General features: G+C 48.9%; 3 protein-coding genes across 3 annotated transcripts in view; 2 read left to right on the forward strand and 1 right to left on the reverse strand.

The window, feature by feature from the left end:
• Positions 1 to 511: 511 nt before the first annotated feature.
• tyrp1b (tyrosinase-related protein 1b) lies at positions 512 to 4515 on the forward strand (the record flags this gene model as incomplete). Its single annotated transcript, XM_084454645.1, has 8 exons — positions 512 to 869; positions 1283 to 1391; positions 1507 to 1720; positions 2259 to 2463; positions 3379 to 3546; positions 3696 to 3875; positions 4018 to 4164; positions 4310 to 4515. 8 exons carry the CDS (start codon positions 512 to 514, stop codon positions 4513 to 4515), a joined length of 1587 nt encoding a protein of 528 aa, XP_084310771.1.
• Positions 4516 to 5768: 1253 nt separating this feature from the next.
• On the forward strand, positions 5769 to 6520 carry LOC311322557 (leucine rich adaptor protein 1-like; the record flags this gene model as incomplete). The annotated part of the gene is made up of 2 exons (XM_084454646.1): positions 5769 to 5960; positions 6239 to 6520. The coding sequence occupies 2 exons, from the start codon at positions 5769 to 5771 to the stop codon at positions 6518 to 6520; spliced, it is 474 nt and encodes a 157-aa protein (XP_084310772.1).
• A 2538-nt stretch (positions 6521 to 9058) lies between these two features.
• The window catches only part of LOC311322558 (multiple PDZ domain protein-like), a gene marked incomplete at both ends in the record, with an annotated part of 30132 nt that continues 11690 nt past the window's right edge, over positions 9059 to 27500 (reverse strand). Inside the window, 24 exons of the mRNA XM_084454647.1 lie at positions 9059 to 9205; positions 9681 to 9804; positions 10113 to 10219; positions 10766 to 10870; positions 11318 to 11440; positions 12111 to 12154; positions 12283 to 12379; positions 12511 to 12582; positions 13405 to 13552; positions 13890 to 14083; positions 14401 to 14484; positions 14647 to 14778; positions 15140 to 15205; positions 15668 to 15745; positions 15892 to 15942; positions 16335 to 16421; positions 16597 to 16826; positions 17958 to 18051; positions 19490 to 19546; positions 19779 to 19889; positions 20274 to 20454; positions 22336 to 22572; positions 23874 to 24075; positions 26736 to 26856. Coding sequence (XP_084310773.1) covers positions 9059 to 9205; positions 9681 to 9804; positions 10113 to 10219; positions 10766 to 10870; positions 11318 to 11440; positions 12111 to 12154; positions 12283 to 12379; positions 12511 to 12582; positions 13405 to 13552; positions 13890 to 14083; positions 14401 to 14484; positions 14647 to 14778; positions 15140 to 15205; positions 15668 to 15745; positions 15892 to 15942; positions 16335 to 16421; positions 16597 to 16826; positions 17958 to 18051; positions 19490 to 19546; positions 19779 to 19889; positions 20274 to 20454; positions 22336 to 22572; positions 23874 to 24075; positions 26736 to 26856 — 2892 coding nt within the window. The remainder of the gene's footprint in view (positions 9206 to 9680; positions 9805 to 10112; positions 10220 to 10765; positions 10871 to 11317; positions 11441 to 12110; positions 12155 to 12282; positions 12380 to 12510; positions 12583 to 13404; positions 13553 to 13889; positions 14084 to 14400; positions 14485 to 14646; positions 14779 to 15139; positions 15206 to 15667; positions 15746 to 15891; positions 15943 to 16334; positions 16422 to 16596; positions 16827 to 17957; positions 18052 to 19489; positions 19547 to 19778; positions 19890 to 20273; positions 20455 to 22335; positions 22573 to 23873; positions 24076 to 26735; positions 26857 to 27500) is intronic.

The raw sequence follows: 27500 nt of genomic DNA on the forward strand, positions 1-27500 counted from the left end.
TAAAAGTTTGCTATGTCGTGAATTTGATGCGGGGGTTTTCGCCTGAGAGAAGAGACACTAAAATGGGTCTGGATACACATTTCTGTGTTTTGCTGGATTTCAGAATCAGAATCAGTATTTGTTTATTGCCATATGTACTATACATACTTTTTTTTTTGTGACAGTGGTGCTTACAATACAACAATGGACAAGTTCAAGGACAGGACAGGACAGGACAGGACAGGACAGGACAGGACAGGACAGTGGATGGCAGAACTTGTACAATGCAGTGATACACACATAGTGCAAAAAACTAGCAGTGCAATTTGGACTACACAAGAGTCCTGACTGTAGTTAGTTTAGTGGAAAAAATGTCAGGGGGGCGAGGCAGCTGCGTCTGCGATCCCTGTCCATCTGAAACCCTCTCTCCTCCCTCCCTCTGTCTCTCTCTCTCTCCCTCCCTCCCTCCCTCCTCTCTCCCTCCCTCCTCTCTCTTTCCCTCCCTCCTCCCACTCTCCCCTCCTCCGTCAGTATGATCTCAGTCCTGCTGGTGGTCACCCTGTGTGCGGGGCTGACCGTCGCCCAGTTCCCCCGGGAGTGCGTGACCCCGGAGGGACTGCTGAGCGGCCAGTGCTGCCCCTCCCCCGCCGGGGCGGAGGCGGGCGACGAGTGTGGCGCCAGCACAGGTCGCGGCCGCTGCGAAGCCATCGTCGCCGACCAGCGGCGCCACGGGCCCCAGTACCCGCATGACGGGCGCGACGACCGCGAGCGCTGGCCGCTGCGCTTCTTCAACCGGACGTGCCGCTGCAACGGCAACTTTTCGGGACACAGCTGCGGGCGCTGCCGCCACGGGCTGACCGGGCCCAACTGTGACCAGAGGACCGCCGTGGGTGAGGGACGAGACCGGAGCTCTCTGGCACCCTCTATGGAGTTTTCAGACTCTCTTCGTCCTTTTTGTCTCTCCGGCTCCCTCTCCTCTCTTTCTCTCTCTCTTTCTCTCTCCCTCTCTCTCTCTCTCCTTCTCTCCCTTTCGCTCTCTCTCTCTCCTCTCTCTCTCTATCTCTGTGTTCCATGATTTGACACAGATGATGAGCAGTTTTGTGCGCACGGCATTTTGCGTCCTCTCTCCTCCCTTTCTTCTCCCCCTCTCTCTCTCTCTCTCCCTCCATTGACCCTGCCTTGTTACCCCCGGTCTCAAGCCTCTCCCTCTCTCTCTCTCTCCCTCCCTCCCTCCCTCTCTCTCTCCCTCCCTCCCTCCCTCCCTCCCTCTCTCTTTCCCTCTCTCCCTCCTCCCTCCCTCCAGTCAGGAGGAATGTCATGCAGATGAGCTCAGAAGAGAGGAGGGCGTTTGTGAATGCTTTGGATCAGGCTAAGAGGACCATCCACCCGGACCTGGTCATCTGCACACGACGGTACTACAGCCACGAGACACACACACACGCACACACACACACACACACACACACTGAAAAACTGTTTTGAGTCAAACTAATTTTCCCTCCCTCCCTCTCTCTCTCCCTCCCCCAGGTACCAGGAGGTGTTTGGGCCGGATGGCAACACGCCCCAGTTTGAGAACATCAGCATCTACAACTACTTTGTGTGGACCCACTACTACTCAGTCAGCAAGACCTACCTGGGGCCGGGCCAGGCCAGCTTCGGGGGCGTGGACTTCTCCCACGAGGGGCCGGGATTCGTCACCTGGCACCGCTTCCACCTGCTGCAGCTGGAGAGAGACATGCAGGTTAGGAGGGAGGGAGAGAGGGAGGGAGAGAGACATTCAGGTTAGGAGGGAGGGAGGGAGAGAGAGAGGGAGGGAGAGAGGGAGAGAGACATGCAGGTTAGGAGGGAGGGAGGAAAGAGAGGGAGGGAGGGAGGGAGAGAGAGACATTCAGGTTAGGAGGGAGGGAGGGAGAGAGGGAAGGAGAGAGACATGCAGGTTAGAAGAGAGGGAGGGAGAGAGACATGCAGGTTAGGAGGGAGGGAGGGAGGGAGGGAGGAAGAGAGGGAAGGAGAGAGAGACATGCAGGTTAAGAGGGAGGGAGGGAGAGAGAGACATGCAGATTAGGAGAGAGGGAGGGAGAGAGAGATGCAGGTTAGGATGGAGGGAGAGAGAGAGAGAGAGAGAGAGAGAAGCAGAGATGAAACAAGGAAGAGAGGAGAGACGTCATCAATGTGTCTGAGCAAGACAACAAAATCACAAAGCCACTGGTTCTCATATACTCACCTCTTCTATCACTCCTCCATCCTCCCTCCCTCTCTCCCTCCATCCCTCCCTCCAGGACATGCTGGGCGACGCCACCTTCGCCCTGCCCTACTGGAACTTCGCCATCGGGGGCAGCGAATGCGACATCTGCACCGACGACCTGCTGGGCGCCAGGAACAGCTTCGACAGCAACGCCCTCAGCGGCAACTCCATCTTCGCCCAGTGGAGGGTCATCTGCGAGAGCGTCGACGACTACGACACCATGGGGACCATCTGCAACAGTGAGACGGCCCGCCGACGTTACTGCAACCAAACTATAACTAAAGCCCGTATCTACTGATCCACACTGGTCTGATCTGCACTGCCCGCAACGATGCGGAGAGAAACTGACCAGCACTAATTTGACAATAATCTGGGTAATAATGAGGAAGTAGTCACATGACTCCAGATTAGCAGACTAGTGGGGTAGAGGCACCAGATTAGGTCCCGGCTCATTCATCTCTGTTGCACTGACCTGTTCAGTTCACCTGACCACAGCTCTAATAAGGAACTAGAAGTAGTCTGGGTTCAAGAGGAATTAGAGCACCACCCTGGACTCCAACACACGCACACCAATATAGTAGAATCGAAACATAAATTACTGTTAGAGTACTCCTACACAATTGTATTGTGTAAGAGTACTCAATGGGATGTAAATATATGAGCGTGTGTGTGTGTGTGTGGACTGTTGCCTGGCAGATCATGTGAGTGGTGAGAGTGTTGGTGATCTGTGTCGTTAATCTTCTTAGAAGTCGAGACTCACGTGGTGTTTCCTCTTGGAGCTACAGCACCCTATATGGGCATAGGCCTCGCCTACTACGGGCATGGGCCCGATGACAGAGGAATCTTACTCCTTCCACTGGATCCAGAGGAATTAGCCTCAAAACTGTTCAGTTATGCAGCGGCTTGTGTGTGTGTGTGTGTGTGTGTGTGTGTGTGTGTGTGTGTGTGTGTGTGTGTGTGCGCATGTGTGAGTGAGTGCACTCTTCTAGAAAACAAATCCATAGCAGTTTATAATAAACGTTTCATAATCGCACACTAATACAGTGAGTGCAGTTGAGAGCTCAGACCTGTACAACACCGCAGTGACCATCCCCCCCCCCCCCCCCACTTCCCCCGATGGTAAAGTTGAACTTTGACATTTTGACCTCTCCCAGGCACAGAGACCAGCCCCATCAGGAGGAACCCGGCGGGCAACGTGGCGCGGCCCATGGTGCAGCGTCTGCCCGAGCCCCAGGACGTGGTGGACTGCCTGGAGCTCAACACCTTCGACACCCCGCCCTACTACTCCACATCGTCAGAGAGCTTCCGGAACACCGTCGAGGGTGAGACACACACACACACACACACACACACACACACACACACACAGGCACAGACCTCCCAGCTGCAAGTTAAACAAGCCGCCTTATAGCGCCGTACCGTACCAGACGAAGCTAAGCGGGCCTCCGCCCCCCTCCCCTCCCTCCACCAGGCTACTCCGCCCCCCAGGGCGCGTACGACCCGGTGGTCCGCAGCCTCCACAACCTGGCCCACCTGTTCCTGAACGGCACCGGGGGTCAGACGCACCTCTCCCCCAACGACCCCATCTTCGTCCTGCTCCACACCTTCACCGACGCCATCTTCGACGAGTGGCTCAGGAGGCACAGCCCGGGTGGGGTACCCCGAGCACGCACATGCACACACGCACACCCACACACACTCACACACACACACACACACACACACACACACACACACACACTGACTAGTGTGTATAATCTGCTCCTCTCTCTCTCTCTCTCTCTCTCTCTCAGGTGAGGCTGTGTACCCAGAGGAAAACGCTCCGATCGGCCACAACCGACAGTTCAACATGGTCCCCTTCTGGCCCCCCGTCACCAACGCCGAGATGTTCGTCTCCGCCCCCGAGAACCTGGGCTACTCCTACGAGGTCGAGTGGCCAAGTGAGTCGCCCCCCCCGCGCCCACAATGACCTTTCACCTTTGACCTGGAGCAACCCTGCCCTGCGTAGGCGGGCTATGAGGCCCACTGTTCCCGGTGTTTTGTCCAACTTCTAAAACCGTTGTCTTTGCTTCCCCCCCCGCCCAGCGCGTCCCTACAGCCTGTCGGAGATCATCACCCTCGCCATCGTCGCCGTCGTGCTGGTGGTGGCGTTGGTGGGCGGAGTCATCACCTGCTCCGTGCGTGCCTGCTCCTCCCGCTCCGCTGAGGGGATCGAGCCGTTGCTAGGGGAGACGTACCGCCGCTACTCGGAGGACGACCGGCGGATGAACAAGACGCAGTCCGTCGTTTAGCTAATGATGCCCTACAAGTCCCTAACACTTTTTTTGTATTCCTTCCTCTTCTAATAAAGTTTTACTGGTTTTGAACCCTGTGTGTGTGTGACTACCCAGAGTGTGTTCTTTCTAGAGCAAGGCTTTCCACACCTTAGTCTTGTTCTGGGTTCTTCTATGAAGCTACAGTAGATCTGAAATATTTTAGAAATGTGAAGGAACTATTGTGATTTATGTCACCTGATTAGCTTCTGTACAGATACTGTACTGAGTACAGTGATACCTTTGGAATCGTTATCAATAAATTATTGTCCTAATAATTCACAGTAGACAGACCCACCTCAACCAGCACCGTGTCTTGACAGTGTGGAAAGAGCAGTTATACCCTGTTTGGGAGTTGTATCAATGATTGCCTCTCAATGAAAGCGTTATATATAATACTAATACTAATAATAATACTACTACTAATAATAATATCTTTATTATTATTTATAAGTAAGCCCTATATAAGGTTTTTCGAACCTCAAAACAGTGGTGTCCCGCGCCCCCCAGCCTGATCCAGACCCGATGTTTTGTGAAGTTACCAGGCTAATTCCATGCACAAATACAGGCCAGTATCTTCAAATATGGGCAACATCTATCTACGATGATGTCATGTCTGAAGTGGTGTAGTTCCAAAATTGGTCAAAAAATGCCTTTCATGGCATGAATTGTTCAGCTGTTGGCTCATCAAGTTTCATAACGTACAGGCTGGCCTCTTGTGGATAAGATGAGTAACTACAGTACTTGGCAGTAGGACGTTATTTCAAATAATTTAAGACAATTTAAGGACAAATACGAGTATTTGTACAAGTATCCCTAATGCAAACGATTCCAAATCAATGAAAGTTCCATAGACTTTTGGAATCTCTTGAAATATAAACTGTGGTAGTTTTGTAATGAATATAGTTTGGGGCGGGGCAACCCACCTGTTGCCTGGACCTAATTCATAGTTGTCGGAGTTCGATGCCATGCTCAGTTGACCACACGAATCCTTTCCCTTGTTCTCATCTCAGTGGGGCGATTTCTTTCCACGTTTAGTAGCCTGTATGCGTTTCTTGTTTATTTAAGATTAGTTAAGTTTTTCATCGCTGTCCATCTTGAGGAAGGAGATGGAAGCCCTAACATTTCACTCGTTGTAACCTGGCCGTGCGTAATTACGCGCAGTCTCTGGATCGGAATTTATGTCGCTAGTTTTGACACCGCCAGGTAATTTATGAATGTTTAAGAATGCAATGGATATCAATATCGGAACGGATTTGAGAGATATCGAGAAGAAGATGGGTCTGAAGATACCAGACGGCTTGTTTCGTTCTGTCACGGATGGAAAATTTAAGGATACCACATTCAGTGACAGGCTGGAGCCGCCAATCAAATGTTACTCGCAGAGTTTGCAAAGCAAGTTACGTCTCTTAAAGCAAGAGATGGTAAGTTTGTTGTCCTGGTTTGTATGCTTGAAAATATGTGAAGGCTCCGGGCCTGATGCAATCTACGTAAATCTACTGAGCAAAAGGCGGTTATTTAAATCCTCGTTTATATTTATTTTGCTGGAGGCTTTAGCATACTGCACAGTCGTAGGCTATAGGCTACTGTAACTTCAAAACACATGACCGGATAAAAAAACAGGTTTGCCCATATCGAATATTGCTCATCTATCCGCATTAGCCTAGTTCAAGTTCACACTTGTCCCGTTTTCAACACACAGGCTCACCTGCGGGGCGTCGACGTCAAACTGATGCGGCAGCTCCTCTCGATCAACGACGGGATCGAGTCGACGCGCTGGGCCCTGGAGGAGCGGGGCATGGCGGTGGCGGAGAGCAGCCTGGCGGGGAGTCTCTGCAGCCTGGCCGAGAGCCACGACGCGTCTCGCCGGAGCAGTGTGTCCAGCCTGCAGTACGGGAGTGACACTCTTGACGCCATATCCGTGGGGAGCTACCTGGATACCCTTGCGGAGGACCCGACCCCCTCACGCCAACTCACGGGATAGTGTAGCCTACTAGCGTCCACAACTAGAAAGCAACCGGCAGTGTAGTTCACCATTAAATGCACCGTAGCCCAAACACCTGATTTGGCTTTGGGCTAATCAAAGGGACGTTTTGGCGTACAGTACGTGATAAGCATATTAGAATCGGGTGTGTCCATTTAAGAGAAAGTGAATTCTGGACTTGAAAGTGGACTACAGCAGCCTGTGAACTTTTACGCTTTTGAAGTGAACTGGAGTGCCGTACGTATGAATAATTGGTCTTTTATTTTTTGGCCTAGGCCTTCTTCGGATAATTGCACTGAGAGATATATAGAGAGAGATCAAGCGAGAGAGAGAGATAGGCCTACAGACACACGGAGAGACAGGGAGACACGGCTTGATATTTTCACAGGGTGCATGATGAAAAACGCCTCTGTGCCCTCCAGGCGCGGTCCTCATAAATTTAACAGGGGGAGAGGAATTCGATGCCAGCGCCGGCTCGGATTTCCACACCGACGAGGGAGAATAAAGAAAAGATGTGTGGCGTTTGATCCGCTGGTGGTCACCCGCATAAAGGCGAAGGGAGAAAACTTTAACTTTAGAAAAGGGAAGGACAGGGAGTTCCGACACAATACGGTTCTGAAACAGAACAGGAGCGGGTGCATAGGGTTCTCACCACTCAAAAAGAGGACAGGAATAGCTAAATGTCACAGACGAGTTTCCAACAGGCAGGCAGGCTTTGTGGGGAGTTTTAAACCTGTGTACCACAATGGAAAACCTAAAACGTTAACATCTACAGGGACCTGGGTGGAGAACCACCCGTGGGCTCATCCCTCCATCGGCATGAAGAATGTGCATGGGTCCACTCCCCTCACTCCTCTATCTATTCTAATCCCCCAGCGTTCACCACTACTCTCATTCTGATCCTACTGTATCTCTGTGAAATAGTGTGGTCCCACTTTGTGCTACCCTCCTTCCCCAGACCCTAGAGAATAAACATGAGCTCCTCTGCTCTGTGTGTGTGTGTGTGTGTCTGTGTGAGTGAGAGAGAGAGGGAGGGGGTGGCAGTGAGATAAGAGAACAGAAGTGTGTATTAGGGGTTGCACACACTGTTTTCTTGTTACGCGTGGTGTGTGCTATCGTCTCATCTCATTTTTCTTCCATACAGCTTTGTACAACCTCCCCTCTGTAGCAGCCCTATCAGGAGTCAGGTCTCCACCAGCATCATTGTGCTCAACGGTCCCAATTTGTCAGAAAGCAAGAGGAGCCCTCAGATTCCATAAATACCCAAATACCTCTCTCTCGTGTCTCTGTGCGCCTGAGATGTCAAACACTCTGGATGCCCGTACCTGGTTCTAGATAGCACACATTCCTCACCGACATCACACACACACACACACACACACACACACACACACACACACACACACACACACACCACTGTCAATGGCTTATCAGAACTTCAAAGTTAACAGTTACCTTTTAGGGCTCACAGTCATTCCAATAATACAATTCTAAACCCTGAACTCTAACAAAAGCTTGTTTAATAGGCTCCCATACCCAAACACACACCGAGAGTAGGCCTATGTCTTGTGCAGTAATGAATACCACTAGATTCAAACACAGGTTAGAATAACAGTACACAGAGTAACCCATCAACTTATAAATAAAACAAATACAATATAAAACAGGATAGATAAACAGTTCATGGACTAAAGCTCCAGGATATTAAGACTTTCTAGACGGAAACAAAACACGCTTGAGCTATGACAGAGGAAATGACAGCTGCTACAAGGATGTTTAAATAAGATACTAGATCATTTAAAATAATCATGAATACATGATTCTAAATTAATAAATAAACCACAACTTCCCTTAACAGTGACATTGACAGTGGTAGTGGTTGGAGCAGTTCAGTATGTCTATAAAATAAATAGTATACATGATCTGAATCAGCAGTTGACATACAATGCATTACTGTAAAATAAAATGTTTAAGACAGTATGATGAGCAAATCCTTCTATGTTCACTAGCACAAATCGTAAGGTAAAGTTATAAAATAAACCTTACTGCTTGTCCTTCTGGTGACCTGGTAGCAGATAACCTACAGTACATGGGAAAGAACTTGTAGATTGTAGAATGAAAAGATAATTGGCCAAATCACTTGATCACAGTTGTCTACTGACCCTTGTCTACTGTGTTCTAACAGGATTTCTCATGTTTGTGCCTGTAGCAAGCAGGATGGAAGGTAATAAACACCAATAAATACAAGATCAGTAGCTACTTACAGTACTTTAAGGCTCAGCTTCTCTACGTACAGTATAGCAGTACATAGTTGATTACATATTTGTGTTGTATTCTATATGTATTTATGTAGGTCTGTGGTGAGAGACTATATAGCTGGTTAGTTTTATGTGAAGTCCACCCCTATAGAAGTGAATAAGCTCTGATCCCAGATCTGTGCAGGTAATGAACCTGTAGATGCTACAACGCGCGCGTCGACGGGTCAGACACGGTGGGCTCGGCCTCCGCCGTGGTCGCCATCGAAGCGGGACATGGCGTTCAGGAGAGCAGGGCGAGGACGACGGTGCCCTTGGTCCGTTTGAGGATGTCTACGGCCTCGGCGTGCGTCACGCCCTCCAGGCAGTGGCCGTTGACGGCGATGATCTGGTCGCCGCACTTCAGTCTGCCGTCCTCAATGGCCGCCCCCTAGGCGCACCAACGACAGAGCGGTCAGGGACAGTATACATGATCAGGAGACAGGGTCAGCCAATCACTATGCTTCCTAGATCAGAGGTGGGTGGACAGCTGTGTACGGGTTCTAGCGGGTTCTACTAAGATTCAGCAATACACCAAAGATTGCCTGTTTGGGAATCTTTAAATGTACGTACCCAGGACTGGAATGAGGAACTAATTAGGGCTGATAAGATACTTTATGGACGAGCCAAGAATTCCAACAAGTACAACCTGTAGGCTACTGGTTATATATGGCAAATTCAACTTTCTATTCTATTCTATTCTATTCTATTCTATTCAAAGGCCTTTCAGAATCCTGGAGTGTTGCGGAAGTTGAACAGCGTGAGGTTTCAGGGGTGGGACTTAGGAATTAGACGCATATGTTACACCACGGCCAGCCCGGTTGAAAACTCAATTGCGATTGGCTACAAGGGGGTGACGGTCTCACCTTGCTGAACAGGGTTTTGACATATATGGGCAGGTCTCCGTGGGGGCTTCCGAACCCCCCCACGATGCTGAAGCCCAGGCCAGACGAGCCCCTCTCCAGGGTGATGGTCTTATACACCCGCGCGCTGGATAAGGAAGGGGGGCGGTAACATTACCAAAGAGGACGACACACTGTGAGCGCACACAAAATAATAATAAAGATAATAATGTCATAAGTAGGCTGAAAGACAATAACAAAAACATTTACAATGTTATTTTAAGAGACGGTGTTATTGAGTGTGTTTAAAACAAGACGTATGTTCATGAATGCATTATTGATCATAAAAGGGCTAAATATACACTTTATTCATGGTATCTATTCCTGGTATGGTATATATAAATACTATTGTATGTTAGTCTCTTCCAGGGTATTCCAGAGAGGGCAGGACCCCACCAGAGGTTGTTGTGGAAGGACGCGACCCCGCTGGGTAGGCCTGGCGATGACGGGACCCCCACGCCATCGCTCTGGTTCTGCACCCCGCACCCGGATCCTGACACCACCTAGAGATGGAACGGTGTGAAATTTTCATATCACGATTATAATGACCACAATTATCACGGTTATCAGTATTATCGCGGTATTGTAAAATGTACTGCAAATTTTCTAAAACTACCGATACACATGCTGAAATAATTTCACCAAGTTTTATATTGAAAACCACAAATAAAATTAGCAGCACTGCACTTTTTTTTGCATTAACACTAAAATAATGTGCCTTTGAATCTGTTGCTAGCTTTGGCTGATGCTGGACAGTATTTACAGTGAGTTTCTCAAAAGCGGGGCAATCAAACACGGTTTTAATGATCATTTTATCACAATAAATTTAATCAAATTTAATCACGGTTTATCATTATACCGGTTATCGTTACATCCCTAACACCACCTTCACACAGACACACACACACACACACACACACACACACACACACACACACACACACACACACACACACACACACACATGCCATGATGGTTATACTGTAGGTTCTGCAGGCCCAGAGCAGAAGTGAGCAGATAGACAGTAGTATACAGAGGTTAGCCGGTACCTGCAGAGTGATGGTTCCACCAGCGTTCTTCAGTAGAACCCCGGCGTGGACCTGGGTCATCCCCTCAGTGGGCACCCCATTAATACTGACTATCCTGTCTCCTATCTACACACACACACACACACACACACACACACACACACAGACAACACACATACGCACACACACACACACACAGACACACACACACACACACACACACACACACAGACAACACACATACGCACACACACACACAAACAGACAACACACACACACATGCACACACACACACAAACAGACACACACACACACACAGACACACACACACACACACACAGACAAACATGCATACAAAACACATGCACACGTGACACACATGCACATGACACACACACACACACACACACACACACACACTCACACACCACACGTGTTTCATTTATTGATTGATGAAAGCTACTGATAAAAAACACTCACTCAGTCACACAAATTCAAGCTCACACATGTGAAAAACACACACATTGAGCAGTATTGACAGGCGCAGAGTCAGGGGACCGTGCGTCAGACTACCTGCAGCTGCTGTGTCTTGGCAGCCGGTCCAGGGGTCTCCATGGTAGCGATGAAGAGAGGGATGTTACCATGGGGACTGCCCACGCCTCCGGCAACACTGATGCCCAGAGAGTCACGTGGACCCTGGGGACAGACACACATGCACACACACACACACACACACACACACACACACACACACACACACACACACACACACATACGACATACAATATCATCACTATCATATCACATCACAACCATTTACACTCATCTATCACACCACACTTTGGACACACACTGTACATACACTCACCAAACTCTATTCTGCATTGAGTAATTTGCATTGTGGCTTTCTTTATTGGAAATATTGTATTTTGTATTTGCACTGTATCTTGTATTTGCACTGTATCTTGTATTTGCACTGTATCTTGTATTTGCACTGTATCTTGTATTTGCACTGTATTTTGTATTGTCCTTGCACTGTCCTGTCCTGCACCCTGTCCTATGTCGTCTCCATCAGCATATGCCATTACCCTATTCAAATTCCTAGTATGTGTAAACCATGTACATGGCAAATAAACAGATCTTGAATCTTGATATACATGTCACTGTACGTCACTACACTGTATTGTCCTGTTTTATATTCTTATTTTACTTTTCTTAATACCAACTAATACACTATGTTTTTATTTATCCCGTAAAGCACTGTGTGCTACATTTGCTTGTATGAACATGTGCTAGATTAATAAAATGGACTTGACTTGACTATAGCAGCTGTCCAGACTGTCTCAGTCTGACCGTGGAGTCCCACCTTGTGAATGACCACAGTCCTGGGCTCCTCACGGTCTCCCCGCGCTGAGAGAGAGGAGAGGAACGTACTGATTACGGAGTTGTTTTCCCGCAGGGGAACATGTGCTAAACATGACACGGCACACTGGGTGCTTATGTGATCAGTCAAAACAGTATTTCCGTGAGCCTCTCACAGTAGCGGCCTCCTCTGCTCTCTGCCTCCCTCTGGTGGGAGAGGGCGTCCCGCGCGGCGACGGAGGGGGTCGGGGCGGAGCTGTCCGCGTCGCAGCTCTGAGGGATAAACTCATCGTCAGCCACGCGGCGACAGATAGGCATATCATTGACGTACGCTTGACATTCAAAATGGTTCCCACAGACACAAGGCAATGACAGATACTGGAAGTAAACAAACTCAGATATACCTGGCTCCCTGGAGAGTAGTGTAGCGCTGCTTTGAAGCGCGCCACCTGCAGCTGGACGACTCCGCTGCAGCTCTGAGAGAAACCAGACACAGGGTTAGAGGGAGGGGTCAGCCACCACACAGGGGTCGGGGGGGGGGGGGGGGGGAGAGGTCAGGGCAAGGTCTTAAGTAGGGATGCGCATCGAAAACCGGTTCTTGTTGAGAACCGGTTCCCAGTGAATTGATTCCTTGGAATCGTTAGCTAAAATCCTTAACGATTACGCTATCGATTCCTGTCGTTGCTGCGCATGACGACGATTGCGTCGCGTTCAGAGTCAGGCTTGTGGTAGTCGGTCTGGGTCAGAGGCTACTTCTTGTAGAAGTAGTAGAATTGTTAATTCTCCATACAGTTGATGGTTGCAGACCTACTCAGTTCCATTTGGACTTCACTTGATTGTATTTGTTGCCAGTTGCCGCTGCTAGTTTTATTTTTGTCAGCTCAGCTCATATACCCTTTTTAAATGGAAGGAGCATTGTAATTTCTACTAGTAACATGTTAGACTGTTATTGGATTTAAAATTCAACAGAATAATTCATGTTTTATTTATCTTTTTCTATAGAAAAAATACTGATTTGTTTATGTCAGTTTTATTTTTAGTTCAAGTTGAATACACTTAAAAAAAACAGCAATGTAATTGGCATGTTCAAAGGATATATAAAATAAAATTAATGTTAATAAACCTGTTTGTAATCTTTTGCCCAATGAGAATCGATAAGAGAATCGATAAGGAATCAGATCGATAAGCAGAATCGAAAATGGAATCGGAATCGCTAAAATGTGTATGTGTGTGCGTGTGAGTGTATGTGTGTGTGTGTACGTGACTGTGTGTGTATATATGGGTGTGTGTGTGTGTACCTGCAGCAGTGACCCCACGTGATCCTGCTTCGCCGCTCGCACGTCCTCCCCGTTGATGGACAGGATCTGGTCGCCTAGCAACAACCTGCCGTCCAGGTCGGCCACGCCCCCGCGGACGATCTCCGCCACGAAGATGCCCGTGTCGTCGCTGCCAGAAACACGGAGACATCCTTGAAGCCCCCGCCACAGTGTTACGAAGGCTTCGCAAGGGCTTCATGAACACATATGTAATACCATAGTAGCTGTCTCTATGGTGATGCTGCAAACACCAGGCCGTGTCCAGGCCCTGGCTTCTTACTCCCTTATGAATGTGTTACGAAGCCTTATAACCTATTATTCATGCTTTATAAGCGTACTCTCGGGCGAGCCCCAGGACTTGACCTTGTTGACCTGAGTTGAACCCTTGTAAATGAGCTATAAAGCCGCCTGAGACCACTCGCATGCTTTACGTAGGCTCCGCCCATCCCGGCCCAGGCTCCTCCTACCTCTTCCCCACGGTGGCCAACCCCAGGGCCTGGCCCGGCCGGGGGCGGAGCTCCAGGGTGAACACGTCCCACAGGTTCTCCTCCCGGTACGCCTCCTGGTGGCGGAACACGCGCATGCGCATGCGCTGGGGGGTCAGGCGCAGGATGCCGATGGCCTCCTCGTGGGTGGCCTGCCGCAGGTCCAGACCGTTCACCTGGGAGGAGAGACGGGGGTGGGAGGGAGAGAGAGAGAGAGAGAGAGAGAGAGAGAGAGAGACAGAGAGACAGAGAGACAGAGAGAGAGAGAGAGAGACAGAGAGACAGAGAGAGAGAGAGAGAAAGAGAGAAAGAGAGAGAGTTTAATTGAGTTCTGAAGAGATTGGGAAAAACTATACAGCATATTGACTGTTGTAAGATAACGTGAACTTTAATAATCGGAATGTCAAATTCGACAGTGCATTTGTGTGTATGCGTGCGTGCGTGTGCATGCGTGAATGAGTGTGTGTGTGTGTGTGTGTGTGTGTGACCGCACCTCCAGTATCTGGTCCCCAGCCCACAGTCTCCCGTCCCTCTGTGCGGCTCCACCGTCATTCACCTCGTGGATGATTACCGCCCCCTAATGGACACCACATAGAAGCACTCTCAGTTCCTAAATTCAGACACACACACACACACACAAGCACAAGCACACACACACACACACACACACACACACACACACACACACACACACACACAAACACACACACACACACACACACACACACCAGTATCTCACCAGCAGTGTGTCACAGCCCCCTACGATGCTGAGGCCCAGGCCTGTGTGACCTTTACAGATCTCTATCCTGCTCTCACACCCTGCCTTGATCGGACAGGTCAGGGGGTCAGGGGTCACGGAGCCCGGCGCCAACCAATCGGATGGCGCGATGGGGGAATTGTTGGCCATGGTGGCAGTGGAGGAGGAGGAGGAGGAGGAGGAGGAGGAGGAGGAGAAGGGGGCGGGCTGATTGGCAGAAGAAGAGGAAGAGGAACAAGAGACTGGGTGACAGGAACTGATGGACAGCTTGTCTGAGCTCTTTGACGTCTGTAGCAAACTGGAGACCTGGAGAAAAAGAGGAAGAGATAAGTGTGTGTGTGTGTGTGCGTGTGTGTGTGCGTGTGTGTGTGTGCATGAGTATGTGTGTGTACAGTGTGTGTGTGTGTGTGTGTGTGTGTGTGTGTGTGTGTGTGTGTGTGTGTGTGTGTGTGTGTGTGAGAGTGTGTGTAGTCACCTTGTCCACTGGCATTCCCATAACAGCCATATCATCCACAGACAGGAGCCCGTCCCCCGCCTTTGACTGTCAGAGGGAACAGGAGATGGAGAGAGGGAGAGAGAGATGAAGAATCAATGATTGTCAGTGAGAGAGACAGAAAGAGAGGGAGGGAGAGAGAGACAGAGAGAGATAGAGAGAGAGAGGTAGAGGGACAGGGAGAGAGAGAGGGAGGCAGACAGAGAGAGAGAGGGACAGGGAGAGAAATAGACAGAGAGATAGAGAGAGATAGAGAGAGAGAGGGACAGGGAGAGGGAGGGAGAGAGACAGAGAGAGAGAGGGAGGGAAAGACAGACAAAGAGAGATAGAGAGAGAAAGGGAGAGAGAGAAATAGACAGAGAGATAGAGAGAGAGGGAGAGGGACAGGGAGAGGGAGGGAGACAGAGAGAGAGGGAGGGAGAGAGAGAGACAAAGATAGACACAGAGAGAGAAGGAGGGAGAGAGAGACAGAGAGAGAGACAGAGAGAGAGAGAGAGGGAGAGAACCTACCCTGCTGGCCGTGGCGTGAGACGTCAGAGACCTGATCTCCACGCCCGCCCGGGTGTCCTCCTCGCCGAGGCTCCGCCCCTGAGATCCAACAACCATTACACCTGATCATGGACTACAATCACCACTCACAAAATACAGCGTAGTCACCCAGGAATCATTATCCGCTTACAAGCGTGTGTGTGTGCGTGTGTGTGCGTGTGTGTGTGTGTGTTGGTGTGACACACCTGGGGTAGCAGAACACGCTGGACGTCTCTGGGGGAGCGAGCCGCATCTGCCTGGGGGAGAGAAAGCACGATAAAAAAAGCCTGAAGAATATTTCTTTTGACAACGTACCGTACACAGTACCGTACGTATGTGCATGTGAGTTTGTGTATGGTAGACAAAGGTGTGTGTATGGGTGCGTGTGTGTGTATAGGGTGCGTGTGTGTGTATGTGGGTGTGTGTGTGTGTGTGTCTACCTCTGTCTGTGAGTCCACATGTTCTCCCCCAGCTCCTAGAGTCATGTGACTCATTGCGGCTTTATTCCTGACCGACCAACGCCACGGCGGTCACGCACGGGCCACAGAAATCATTAGTATTATTTAATTGAATTTAATGACACGTAAACGGCATACGGTACGAATGACTACGCTCTGTCAAGCATAATACGTGTGATGTCACACCTGACGAGGATGATCTTGACTTTAGACGGAGCTCTGTCGATGATGGACGCGGCGTTCTGGTGGCTGCGGCCGTACAGGATCTGACCGTTGATCTGCGGCGTGGGGGGAAAAAAAAAAAACGCCGGTAAAGAACGCGGCGAAACGGACGCGGCCGTTAACGTGGCCACGGCCTCTCCGCCTCCACATCCGTCCCATACCTCCTCCTCCTCCTCCTCAAATCCCTCCTTTCATCTCCCTGTCGTCCTCCCTCCACCCCCCCCCCCTCACCTCCAGGAGCTCATCTCCCACCCGTATGCGTCCGTCCGCCGCCGCCGCCCCCCGCGGGTCCACCCCGGCCACGTAGACGCTGGCGCGGGCGCGCGGGCCGTCCCCCTCGCCGCCGCCGTGGCCCGAGGTCAGGCTGAGGCCCAGGCCGGGCGCCTCAACGCCCCCCCTCCGCTCCAACGCCAGCATCAGCAGCTCGCCGGGCAGGCTGCCGTAGCGCTGACTCACCTTCTCTGTGGAACGCCCAGCGGGTTTCAATGTGTGTGTTTGAACGTGTGTGTGATGTGTGTGTGAGTGCGCGCGTGTGTGTGTGTGTGAGCGAGAGGGTGCGTGTGATGTGTGTGTATTTGTGCGTGTGTGCGTGTGTGAGAGAGAGAGAGAGAGAGAGAGAGAGAGAGATAAGATAAGACTTTAATGGGGGAGAGGGGTTACAAGGGTACGTGTTTGAAAGTGTGTGTGTGTGTGTGTGTGTGTGTGTGTGTGTGTGTGTGTGTGTGTGTGTGTGCGTGTGTGTGTGTGTGTGTGTGTGTATGTGTGAGAGAGAGATAAGATCTGACTTTAATGGAGGGGGGGTTTACAAGGGTGCATGTTTGAACATGTGTGTGATGTATGTATGTATGTGTGTGCGAGTGTGTGCATGCGTGTGTGTGTGTGTGTGTGTGTGTGTGCGTGAGCGAGAAAGAGAGGGTGTGTGCAATGTGCATGCATTTGTGTGTGTGTGTGTGTGCGTGTCTATGAGTGTGTGTGTGTGTGTGTGTGCGTGCGTGTGTGAGAGAGAGATAAGATAAGATATGACTTAATCCCCAAAGGAGATTATGGCATTACAGCAGCAGTAGAGAGAGAGAGAGAGAGAGAGGGAGAGGGAGAGAGAGAGGGAGAGAGAGAGAGAGAGGGAGAGAGAGAGAGGGAGAGAGAGAGAGCAAGTGTATGTGATCAAAAACACCTGTTGGCGCTGCAGCATCCAAAAATGTATTTAACAAGCAAACTAATTTGGGATGAGTTTTAAAAGAAAACAGTATCCAGAAGGAATGCCGCTAGGACACACTGTTTACAGCGTCTCAGCACTCTGCGCCGGAATATTTGATCAATGTTCAGTCAATGTGAGCGTCTATACGCTCATAACTCATAACGTCCTTCTTGCCAGCCCCAATTCTGCTCAGTTAAGACTTTTTTTCCCAGCACCCCTTGTTCAGAATACATTCCCGTGGTTATGTTTGTGATGTGTCACGTGTGTGTGTGTGTGTGTGTGTGTGTGTGTGTGTGTGTGTGAGAGAGAGAGAGGTTCGATGCTTGTGATCTTGTACGTATGTGTATGTATATGTGTGTTTGCGTCTCCGGGTATAAGCGTTGCAACATTAACATACTCCAACTGTAGCCGAACTCATCCTCTGTGTCTCCCTCCGTGATTGGTGGAGCCACTATCGTAGGGCTTCTCCTGGCGGTCCTATTGGCTGTTGGCTGCGGTATCAGGGGGAGAAATATCCCTTCATTATAGACAGACAGTGATGCCTCAGGTGGTCCTTCTCATGCCCCTGATGCTAGTTAAGCTGCTTAAAAGAGAAGGACGCTTGGATAAAGTCTCTATCTTAAATCACGCAACAGGAAATGTGCAGTACTCTATAGGCGTACTCCCCTCTTTAGGAGTACTGCACTTGACAAAAGTACACAGGCTTACTGACAGCGTGTGTGCACACACATGGACACACACACACACACACACTAGGGCTGTAGGATTGTATCGATACAACGATGCATCGCGGTACGTAGTCTCGCGATACTGTATCGATCTTTCAGCCCGGAGTATCGATACAGCCAGGCGCTGTAAAATAAAAAAATAAAACATTTTATTTTTTATTTTATTTTTTTATTTAAATTTATAAATCCAGTTTAAAAAGCATATTCTACAATATTAAGTTAAAAAAGCATACATATAAATAATTTTGAAAAACCATAAATACTACAATGTTGACAGTTTAAAAAGCATGGATATCAAATGTAAAATATTTATTAGCTAGCTCTCTGTCCAGTCATTGAGTTTGAGTTATCTATATAGTGCATTTGAGCCATTCAGTTTTCAGTCTTGAACACTTAAAATCTTTCAGTAAATGATGTGTGTATCGCAATACATATCGTATCGTATCGTATTGTATCGTGACCTCTGTATCGTGATACGTATCGAATCGTGACCTGTGTATCGTGATGCGTATCGTATCGCGAAATCCAAGATGATATACAGCCCTAACACACACATGCACATACGTGTGTACAAACCTTGAAGGGGGTAGGGGTGAATGGGTTTGTAGGGGAGAGACTAAGGAACAGGCCACAGGGACTCACTGGCTCCTAGTTTGGGGGAAAGACAGGGCGTTCACACACTCACCCTGAGGGAGAGGGGCCGCAGCTGCACCCTCATCTACGATGGAGGTGACTATCTAACACAGGAGGTGACTATCTAACACGGGTGACTATCCAACACAGGTGACTACCTAACACAGGTGACTTTCTAACACAGGTGACTACCTAACACAGGTGACTACCTAACACAGGTGACTACCTAACACAGGTGACTACCTAACACAGGTGACTACCTAACACAGGAGGTGACTATCTAACACAGGAGGTGACTATCTAACACAGGAGGTGACTACCTAACACAGGAGGTGACTACCTAACACAGGAGGTGACTATCTAACACAGGAGGTGACTATCTAACACAGGAGGTGACTATCTAACACAGGAGGTGACTATCTAACACAGGAGGTGACTATCTACAGTAACACAGGTGACTATCTAACACAGGAGGTGACTATCGATCACAGGAGGTGACTATCTAACACAGGTGACTTTCTAACACAGGTGACTTTCTAACAGTTCCGGTCAGGTAGGACCGCCTCACCTTGTTGTCCTCAGGGTGTGGAGGCAGCCTGCCGTGGTTGGACAGCACAGGAGATAACTGGTGGGAGAAGAGATACACAGCTAGAAGGATGTGTGTGCGTGTGTGTGTGCGTGTGTATATGTGTGTGTGCGTGTGTATGTGTGTGTGTGTGTGTGCGTGTGTATGTGTGTGTGTGTGTGTATGTGTGTGCGTGTGTGTGCGTGTGTGTGTGTGTGTGCGTGTGTATGTGTGTGTGTGTGTATGTGTGTGTGTGTGTGTGTGTGTGTGTGTGTGTGTGTGTGTGACTGACCTGTGGTTTGCGCTTGCCGGTCTGTAACAGGAAGATCACAGGGTCTCCAGACCGGCGGATGGCCTCCACTGCCTGCTCATGGCTGGCATCTCTCAGGTCCACCCCACCTACCTGAGGGGGTTAACACACACACACACACACACAGGAATATGAAAGAATATACTGTACACTGACAGACACACACACACACACAGGAATATGAAAGAATATACTGTACACTGACAGACACACATACACACACAGGAATATGAAAGAATATACTGTACACTGACTGACACACACACACACACAGGAATATGAAAGAATATACTGTACACTGACAGACACACACACACACACACACACACATTCACACACAAGCACCTAGACCCACACAAACACATACATCCACACGTACACACACACAAACAAACATGCACACACACGCACACACAAACAAACATGCACACACACGCACGCACACATGAACACGCACACACCCCCGCACGTACACACCTCGAGTATCCTGTCCCAGGTCTTGAGTGTGCCGTCGAGGCTGGCGGGGCTGTGGGGGGTGATGTGTTTGATGAACACGCCCCTCATCATCTCCCCGCTCCTCAGCCTGCTGCCGATCCTCCGCCCCCCCATGATGCTGATGCCCAGGCACTGGCCCGGCACCCCCCGCCTCAGCTGCACCCTGGAGCGCAAAACAAACACGCCCACGTGATCAAAACTACAACCAACAAAAACCCGCACATCTATCTAGCTCACACGTCTGTCGAACGCCCGCGGGAAAACCCCGTAGCACATTCATTGCACATGATAAGGTCAGACATGACAGGAAAGGCATAGCAGCTTCGGGAATGTGGAAGTAAAACTCAGCTCTTTTCATATCATTAATATCTATCAAATATATGAATAAATGATGTCATAAATAGTATATTAACGGCTGTCTAGGGGGAGGGGTGGGGTGGGGGGGTGCAGGTGCGCTCACCGTCGAGGCTCGCTCCACGACAGGATGGTGGGGTACGGCAGCTCCTCCTCCTCCTCCCCTCTTTCCTCCTCCCTCACCTTCGCCGCCTCTCTCTTCACCTGCGGCGTCCTCTCCTTCTCCTCTCTCTTCACCTCCGCTCCGACCTCATCCTCTCTCTTCACCTCCGCTCCGACCTCATCCTCTCTCTTCACCTGCGGCGTCCTCTCCTTCTCCTCTCTCTTCACCTCCGCTCCGACCTCATCCACTCTCTTCACCTCCGCTCTGACCTCATCCTTTCTCTTCCATCTCGTCTCGGGCGGGACTTCGGGGGTTTTGTAACTATGTGGGGGGGGGGGGCGGACGAGGGACCACAATATTGACTCCCGAAATATACAATATGCAGTGTTATTATATCAACATACATCATACATGCTGCTGGTGTACAATGTGATAAAAGCATCTTAAAAAAAACAAAAAACATGCCTGAAATTACATTTACATATTTTCCAATATGAAAAAAAAAATAAGGCAGTGGTTACTGGTTCAACTTCAAATGGACCGTCCTCTTTAGTACGATCAAGGTCTGACACAAGCTGACGGACAATAATAGCCGTATTCACAAGCCACACCTCCTCCTGGATGTGGAGCAAAACGCCAGGTTTTGAAAGGAAGCAGTCGGGCAAAACAGACATGTGTGCTGGGGATGTCACAGTCTGGAGGCCAGATAAGGTCTGCCTGTGTGGGTTTGTTTCGTGAGCGCGCGCGCGTGTGTGTACACGTGCACGCATGTGTGTTTGTGCGCAAGTGTCTCTCTCTGTACGTGCATGTACTTTTGTTCTTACGCACGGGCATGTGCGCGTGTGTGCGTGTGTGTGTGTGGGTGTGTGGAGGAGAAAGTGACAGAATTCATGAATATGTTTAGAGTGTGTGTGGGAAGGTAATATGTCCATGGAGTTGAGTGATGGCGTTGTACACAACAGGGGTCCAGGCCATGGAGGAGAATGTAACAAATGGGTAAGAAGAGAGAGAGAGAGAGAGAGAGAGAGAGAGAGAGAGTATTCATTTTCACCGAGAGTCAGCACTGAAATCCATAGGCGAATAGCTAAAAATAACCCGGCAGGGAACATTTAGAACGAAGAAAATCTTTACCGCAGTTGCGGCTTGAGGTTGAGAGGCAGAATATGGATTTGAGAAAGATCTTTATACAGATTTTTTTTACTTCGGCACACGCCTAAAAAGAAAGCCTTTTTTGCGCCATCACACAGTATATTGTGCTGACTCGACAAATCAGGGAACAAAACAACAACATGAAAACATCACATTGGTCTACTGGGAGCAGCGGGACCGGGTTTTTCTCGATCATCTGAAGAACAAAAGACTCGGCCTGGGTCTGACAGGTGTCAGTGGGCTTCGAAGGGGCCTGAGGCGATGGAAGAGGTGGGAGGGGGTCGAGTCTACGGATGAGTGGGGGTGAGGGGCGGGGGGACATCGCTGTGTGACGAGTCTCATTTTCAGGTCGGCAGCAGGGGGGTTGAGACCGGGGGCTGTGGGGGCTAATTAGCGGGTGGGGATGAATTAAACATTACAACATCCGTCTTACTGTACCTCGTGTGTGAAGCTGGGGATGGGGTCGGGGCTGGGGTCGATTTAGGTGTCGGGGTTGGGGTGAGTGTGGGTCTTGGTCCCGGTCCGGTGTCTGTTCTCGGGGCCCGGGCCGCCTCCGGGGAGGACGAGGGGCGGGCGGACGAGGCGGAGGGCCCGTCTACTACGATGGCCGCCAGGGGGACCAGGGACAGACACGCTCGGTGCTCATCCACCTGAGAGGCTGGGACGTATGTCACACTGGAGAGAGAGAGAACAGGAGAGAGAGAGAGAGAAAGAGAGAGAGAGAGAGAGAGAGAGAGATCAGGGGTAAGAAAAATGAGATTGTTATGGAGAGAGACTGTAGGTGTAAGGCATGTGCAGAGAGCGAGGTGATGTCATTGGGAGTAGAGAGTAGAGTACGTGTGTGACATCGTTTAAAACAGCGTTTAATTAAGGCCCGAGATGAGCTGAGTCATGACTTATTCATACTCTTTTTCTCTACTGAAGGGTAGACCATTTGAAAAGGTATAAGTGTGTGTGTGTGTGTGTGTGTGTGTGTGTGTGTGTGTGTGTGTGTGTGTGTGTGTGTGTGAGTGTGTGTGTCTATGTGCGTGTGAGTGTGTGCGCGTTGGAAAGGTAAACGATTATCGCACAACGAAGTTACAGTATACACAAAGCAAACTGTACACGCCACAAAGCCAGTAAGTACAACACTGCTGAGCTGTTCATGCAGGCGACGGCTCTGACGTTGCGTGTCATAGCGGACGGACGCTGGTGATTTTGGCCACGGACAACACAGACCGACCATACTCACTCAGGAGAGTACAACTGATCACCCACTGCTGTTGAGGGGGATCTAAAACGTGAAAAGTACCTTTGTCACTGAAACAGGATGACAGAGACTTTCTGGCTCAGAGTGGGCGACTTTTAAAGGGGCAATAGTCAAGATTCTGATGTCAGACTAATCATTACAAATTAAAATATTAACAACTCTAACAAGGCTTGTGAGCCAGTAGTATGAGGACTCCTGCTCGCTCCCGCCTCCCGACATGCCGCGTGGTACCAACGCTGTAATACCATTGGCTCACGCGCCTTGTTAGAGGTGGGAACCAAACCTCAGACATCGCAAACGGAGGTAAACAAAACGTTATTTTCAGACCCATCAAAAGTTTTTAAGATGATAAATTCATAATCAATACTTTTTTTGTGGGGGAAAAGTAATACTTTTATTCCGCTCCTTTCTGTGGATGTTTTCTGTGTGTTTTTTAAATTATTAGTCTACATCAAAATATTGACTATTGCAGCTTTAACACCCTTGTGAGAAAGGAGGAAGGGGGGGGGGGGGGGTAAGAGAGCATTCCGAGGACAGATATAAATTGGGAAGTTTCTTTTTGTACTAAATCACTCCATACTATAATTCAATTTTTGCACTGGAGTGGCCGCTGTGACATTTTGAGCAAGGCGCTAACGCCCGGAGCTCCTGTTTACAGGCAGAGAAAAAAAAAGGTGCCGTTTTCATTCCGGGGACGCTCGTTTCGAGCGCGCGTGCGTGCCCTCACCTCATGTCTGGCCCGATGACGGAGTGCCTCCGCAGCATGGCCCTGGCCCTGGCGCTGGTGAGGTTGGCGGCGGTGGGCTCTCCGTTGAGGGCCAGGATGCTGTCCCCCACCCCCAGACGGCCGTCCTGGCTGACCGAGCCCCCCTGGACCACGCTGCGGACCAGCATGCCTGAACCGTCCTTTATGGCGCTCACCGTCATCCCTGCCAGCGCACGCACGCACGCGCACACACACACACACATGCACACACACACACACACACGCACACACACACAGGAAAACACAAACATACACGTACAGGACGAATCACACACACACACACACACACACACACACACACACACACACAAACACACACAGACACAAGGGTGACTAGAGGGTTAATTACAGTGATCACAAGCCAACACACACTTCTGCACAAACTGACATACGGTACCCTGCTCATCGGCTGGACTCAATAGGATTGGCTATATGTACTTGGCATGCACAAACACACACACGCACACACACACCCCCACACACACACATACACACAGGCAACTACAGCTACTGTAAGTACTGTGTAGTTTACATGACGGAACACAGCTACATTCAAACATACATACTCTTAACAACATCGAGTGCACTCAGAGTAATTAGCAGTGGTTTTGTGAATCGGTATTCTACTCAGGTCTGCGCTCTACAAAGGGCCACAACACAGAACCAACACTATGGTCGTACATAATTTGAGGTTGGTCAAAGAAATGACTTCCGAAAAGGATTTCTCATTATTTTTGGTCAAATAGACGTTTTATTGTTTTTCGAGTTACATTCAAATTACAATACAATCATAGTGCAATGGAATACAATGGTTGTTTTCCTGCCACTGACACTAGAGGAACACGTGACCGGAGTTAAAGGGACATTTAAATGCAGGATTAGCACCATAACAACTTTAGGGTGGATATTAAAAGATTCTTATTAAGATTTGATTCATCATCAACACACTGTTTGAATCAGCATCCCTGTGTAAACCTCTCTTCATACTTGTGTCTTTAACATTCAAGCTGCCTGTGACTTCGAACCACCCAAACCACATATACAGGTTTTCAAATAGCTTTACGTCTATCAATTTTTTTTTTACCTTCTCTTATTGGTGTTATACAAGTTATTTTTAACTTATAACTTTAACTATAATTTTGCAATATGTATTAGTAAAATATAAGGTAACATAATGTTACTCTATACTTGAGTGTTACAGTAAAACAACAAAATTCTCGCACAACTTCTCATGGCTGATGTAATGGATCTTCTAGTCAACCTTAATTTTAAATAAAACCATATTTAAAATACTAGAAATGGACCACAATCCCATAAACCTTCCACATTTATATGCTCACACAAATTATCACAAAGCGCTGTATTATTCCTATTGTACATTCAACGACAAGTTGTTCTCTCAGCTAAAGTGCAAAACTTGACCATAATTCTCCCAGGCCACTATACAATTTATTTCTTAAATGCTATGACACGGTTGTGTTACTGTATGAACAGATAGTAGCATCCAGTGTCTGTCCTAGAAAGTATCTGTTTTCCATAAATTACTTTTTCTCACAAACGCATCAAACACCAAGAGTGCACTACAGCACTACAACCAGCATCTTAACTTTTTGAATGAAGCGTGAATACAGCCAGCACCTTAACTCTTTGAATGAAGCGTGAATACAACCAGCACCTTAACTCTTTGAATGAAGCGTGAATACAGCCAGCACCTTAACTCTTTGAATGAAGTGTGTCTACAGCCAGCCCCTTAACTCTTTGAATGAAGCGTGAATACAACCAGCACCTTAACTCTTTGAATGAAGTGTGTCTACAGCCAGCACCTTAACTCTTTGAATGAAGTGTGTCTACAGCCAGCACCTTAACTCTTTGAATGAAGTGTCTACAGCCAGCATCTTAACTCTTTGAATGAAGTGTGTCTACAGCCAGCATCTTAACTCTTTGAATGAAGTGTGTCTACAGCCAGCATCTTAACTCTTTGAATGAAGTGTGTCTACAGCCAGCATCTTAACTCTTTGAATGAAGTGTGTCTACAGCCAGCACCTTAACTCTTTGAATGAAGTGTGTCTACAGCCAGCATCTTAACTCTTTGAATGAAGTGTGTCTACAGCCAGCATCTTAACTCTTTGAATGAAGTGTGTCTACAGCCAGCATCTTAACTCTTTGAATGAAGTGTGTCTACAGCCAGCATCTTAACTCTTTGAATGAAGTGTGTCTACAGCCAGCATCTTAACTCTTTGAATGAAGTGTGTCTACAGCCAGCATCTTAACTCTTTGAATGAAGTGTGTCTACAGCCAGCATCTTAACTCTTTGAATGAAGCGTGGATACAACCAGCACCTTAACTCTTTGAATGAAGTGTGTCTACAGCCAGAATCTTAACTCTTTGAATGAAGTGTGTCTACAGCCAGAATCTTAACTCTTTGAATGAAGTGTGTCTACAGCCAGCATCTTAACTCTTTAACTGCAGGACTGAAAATCAACTCATTTAACATTCACTGGTCATTTTCATTCACTGGTCATTCGTAGAGGGAGGGTCAAAACAAACAGATACCAGTTAAGCCTTCTGATTTCAAGTGTTAATATCCCCCCTCCCTCCCTCCCTCCCTCCCTCCCTCCCTCCCTCCCTCCCTCCCTCCCTCCCTCCCTCCCTCCCTCCTTCCCTCTCCCTCCTTCCCTCTCTCTCTCTCTCTCTCTCATTCTCTCTCTCAGGACACAAGAAAGCTCATAACTCAGTCAGTTGCCTCAATACCACCCAACATTGCCGTGCCAACGATGAGCGCACACAGAGACACCAACGCCGTGAAAATTACTGATAACATACCAAGGCTACGGTTGCCCCGGACAACCGTAATTGTCCTCTCAAAGCCGCTTTTGGAAGGGGGCGGGGCTTGGTGCTTATCGCCGCCCTCCATGTTGCCGTGGCGCTGTCTCGTCGTCTCTTTCTGAGGGGAGAGAGGACAAGAATAAAGGAATCAATCTCTGGAGAGAGATCAATAAACAATAAGACAAACAATGTACGTGATTGTAAAGCACCAGGTATTTCACAATGCTTATGGCGCCACACAAACTGGGTCAATTCATGAATCAATAGAGGCTGTAAGGTAAACTAGCATCAGCACCAGTTCACCATTTTTAGCAAATGCATATAAACTCAACGCCGGAGTGCCTGACAATTCCTCTCAGACACTGCAGACATCTAGACTTCAAAAATGTGATTTCACATCCCGACGCTCTCTGGAGAAAAGCCCCGGTGGGTGGTTCCGGTGGGTAGCAGGAAGCCATTGAAGAGCTTCTCTTTGAACCTTTATACAGGAAGTAGGCTACATCTGAGGCAAACAGCTGCTGCTGTCCTCACAAGGACCTTTGTGTCTGTCGACTTCACAGCTGCGGGAAATATCAAACTACTGTTTCTGTGATATACGGTATAAACTATAAAGAATGTGGTTGAGGATGTGTGTGTGTGTGTGTGTGTGTGTGTGTGTGTGCCCTTGTTATCAGGCAGTTCCACTGGCTGATGGAAGTCAAGTGAAAGCCTGAACAAGAAGCTGCCTGGACAGGGCAGGAACAAATGCAGGACAGGAGTCAC

This window comes from Borostomias antarcticus, assembly GCF_949987555.1.
Source record: "Borostomias antarcticus genome assembly, chromosome: 20".
NCBI classification, from domain to species: domain Eukaryota; kingdom Metazoa; phylum Chordata; class Actinopteri; order Stomiiformes; family Stomiidae; genus Borostomias; species Borostomias antarcticus.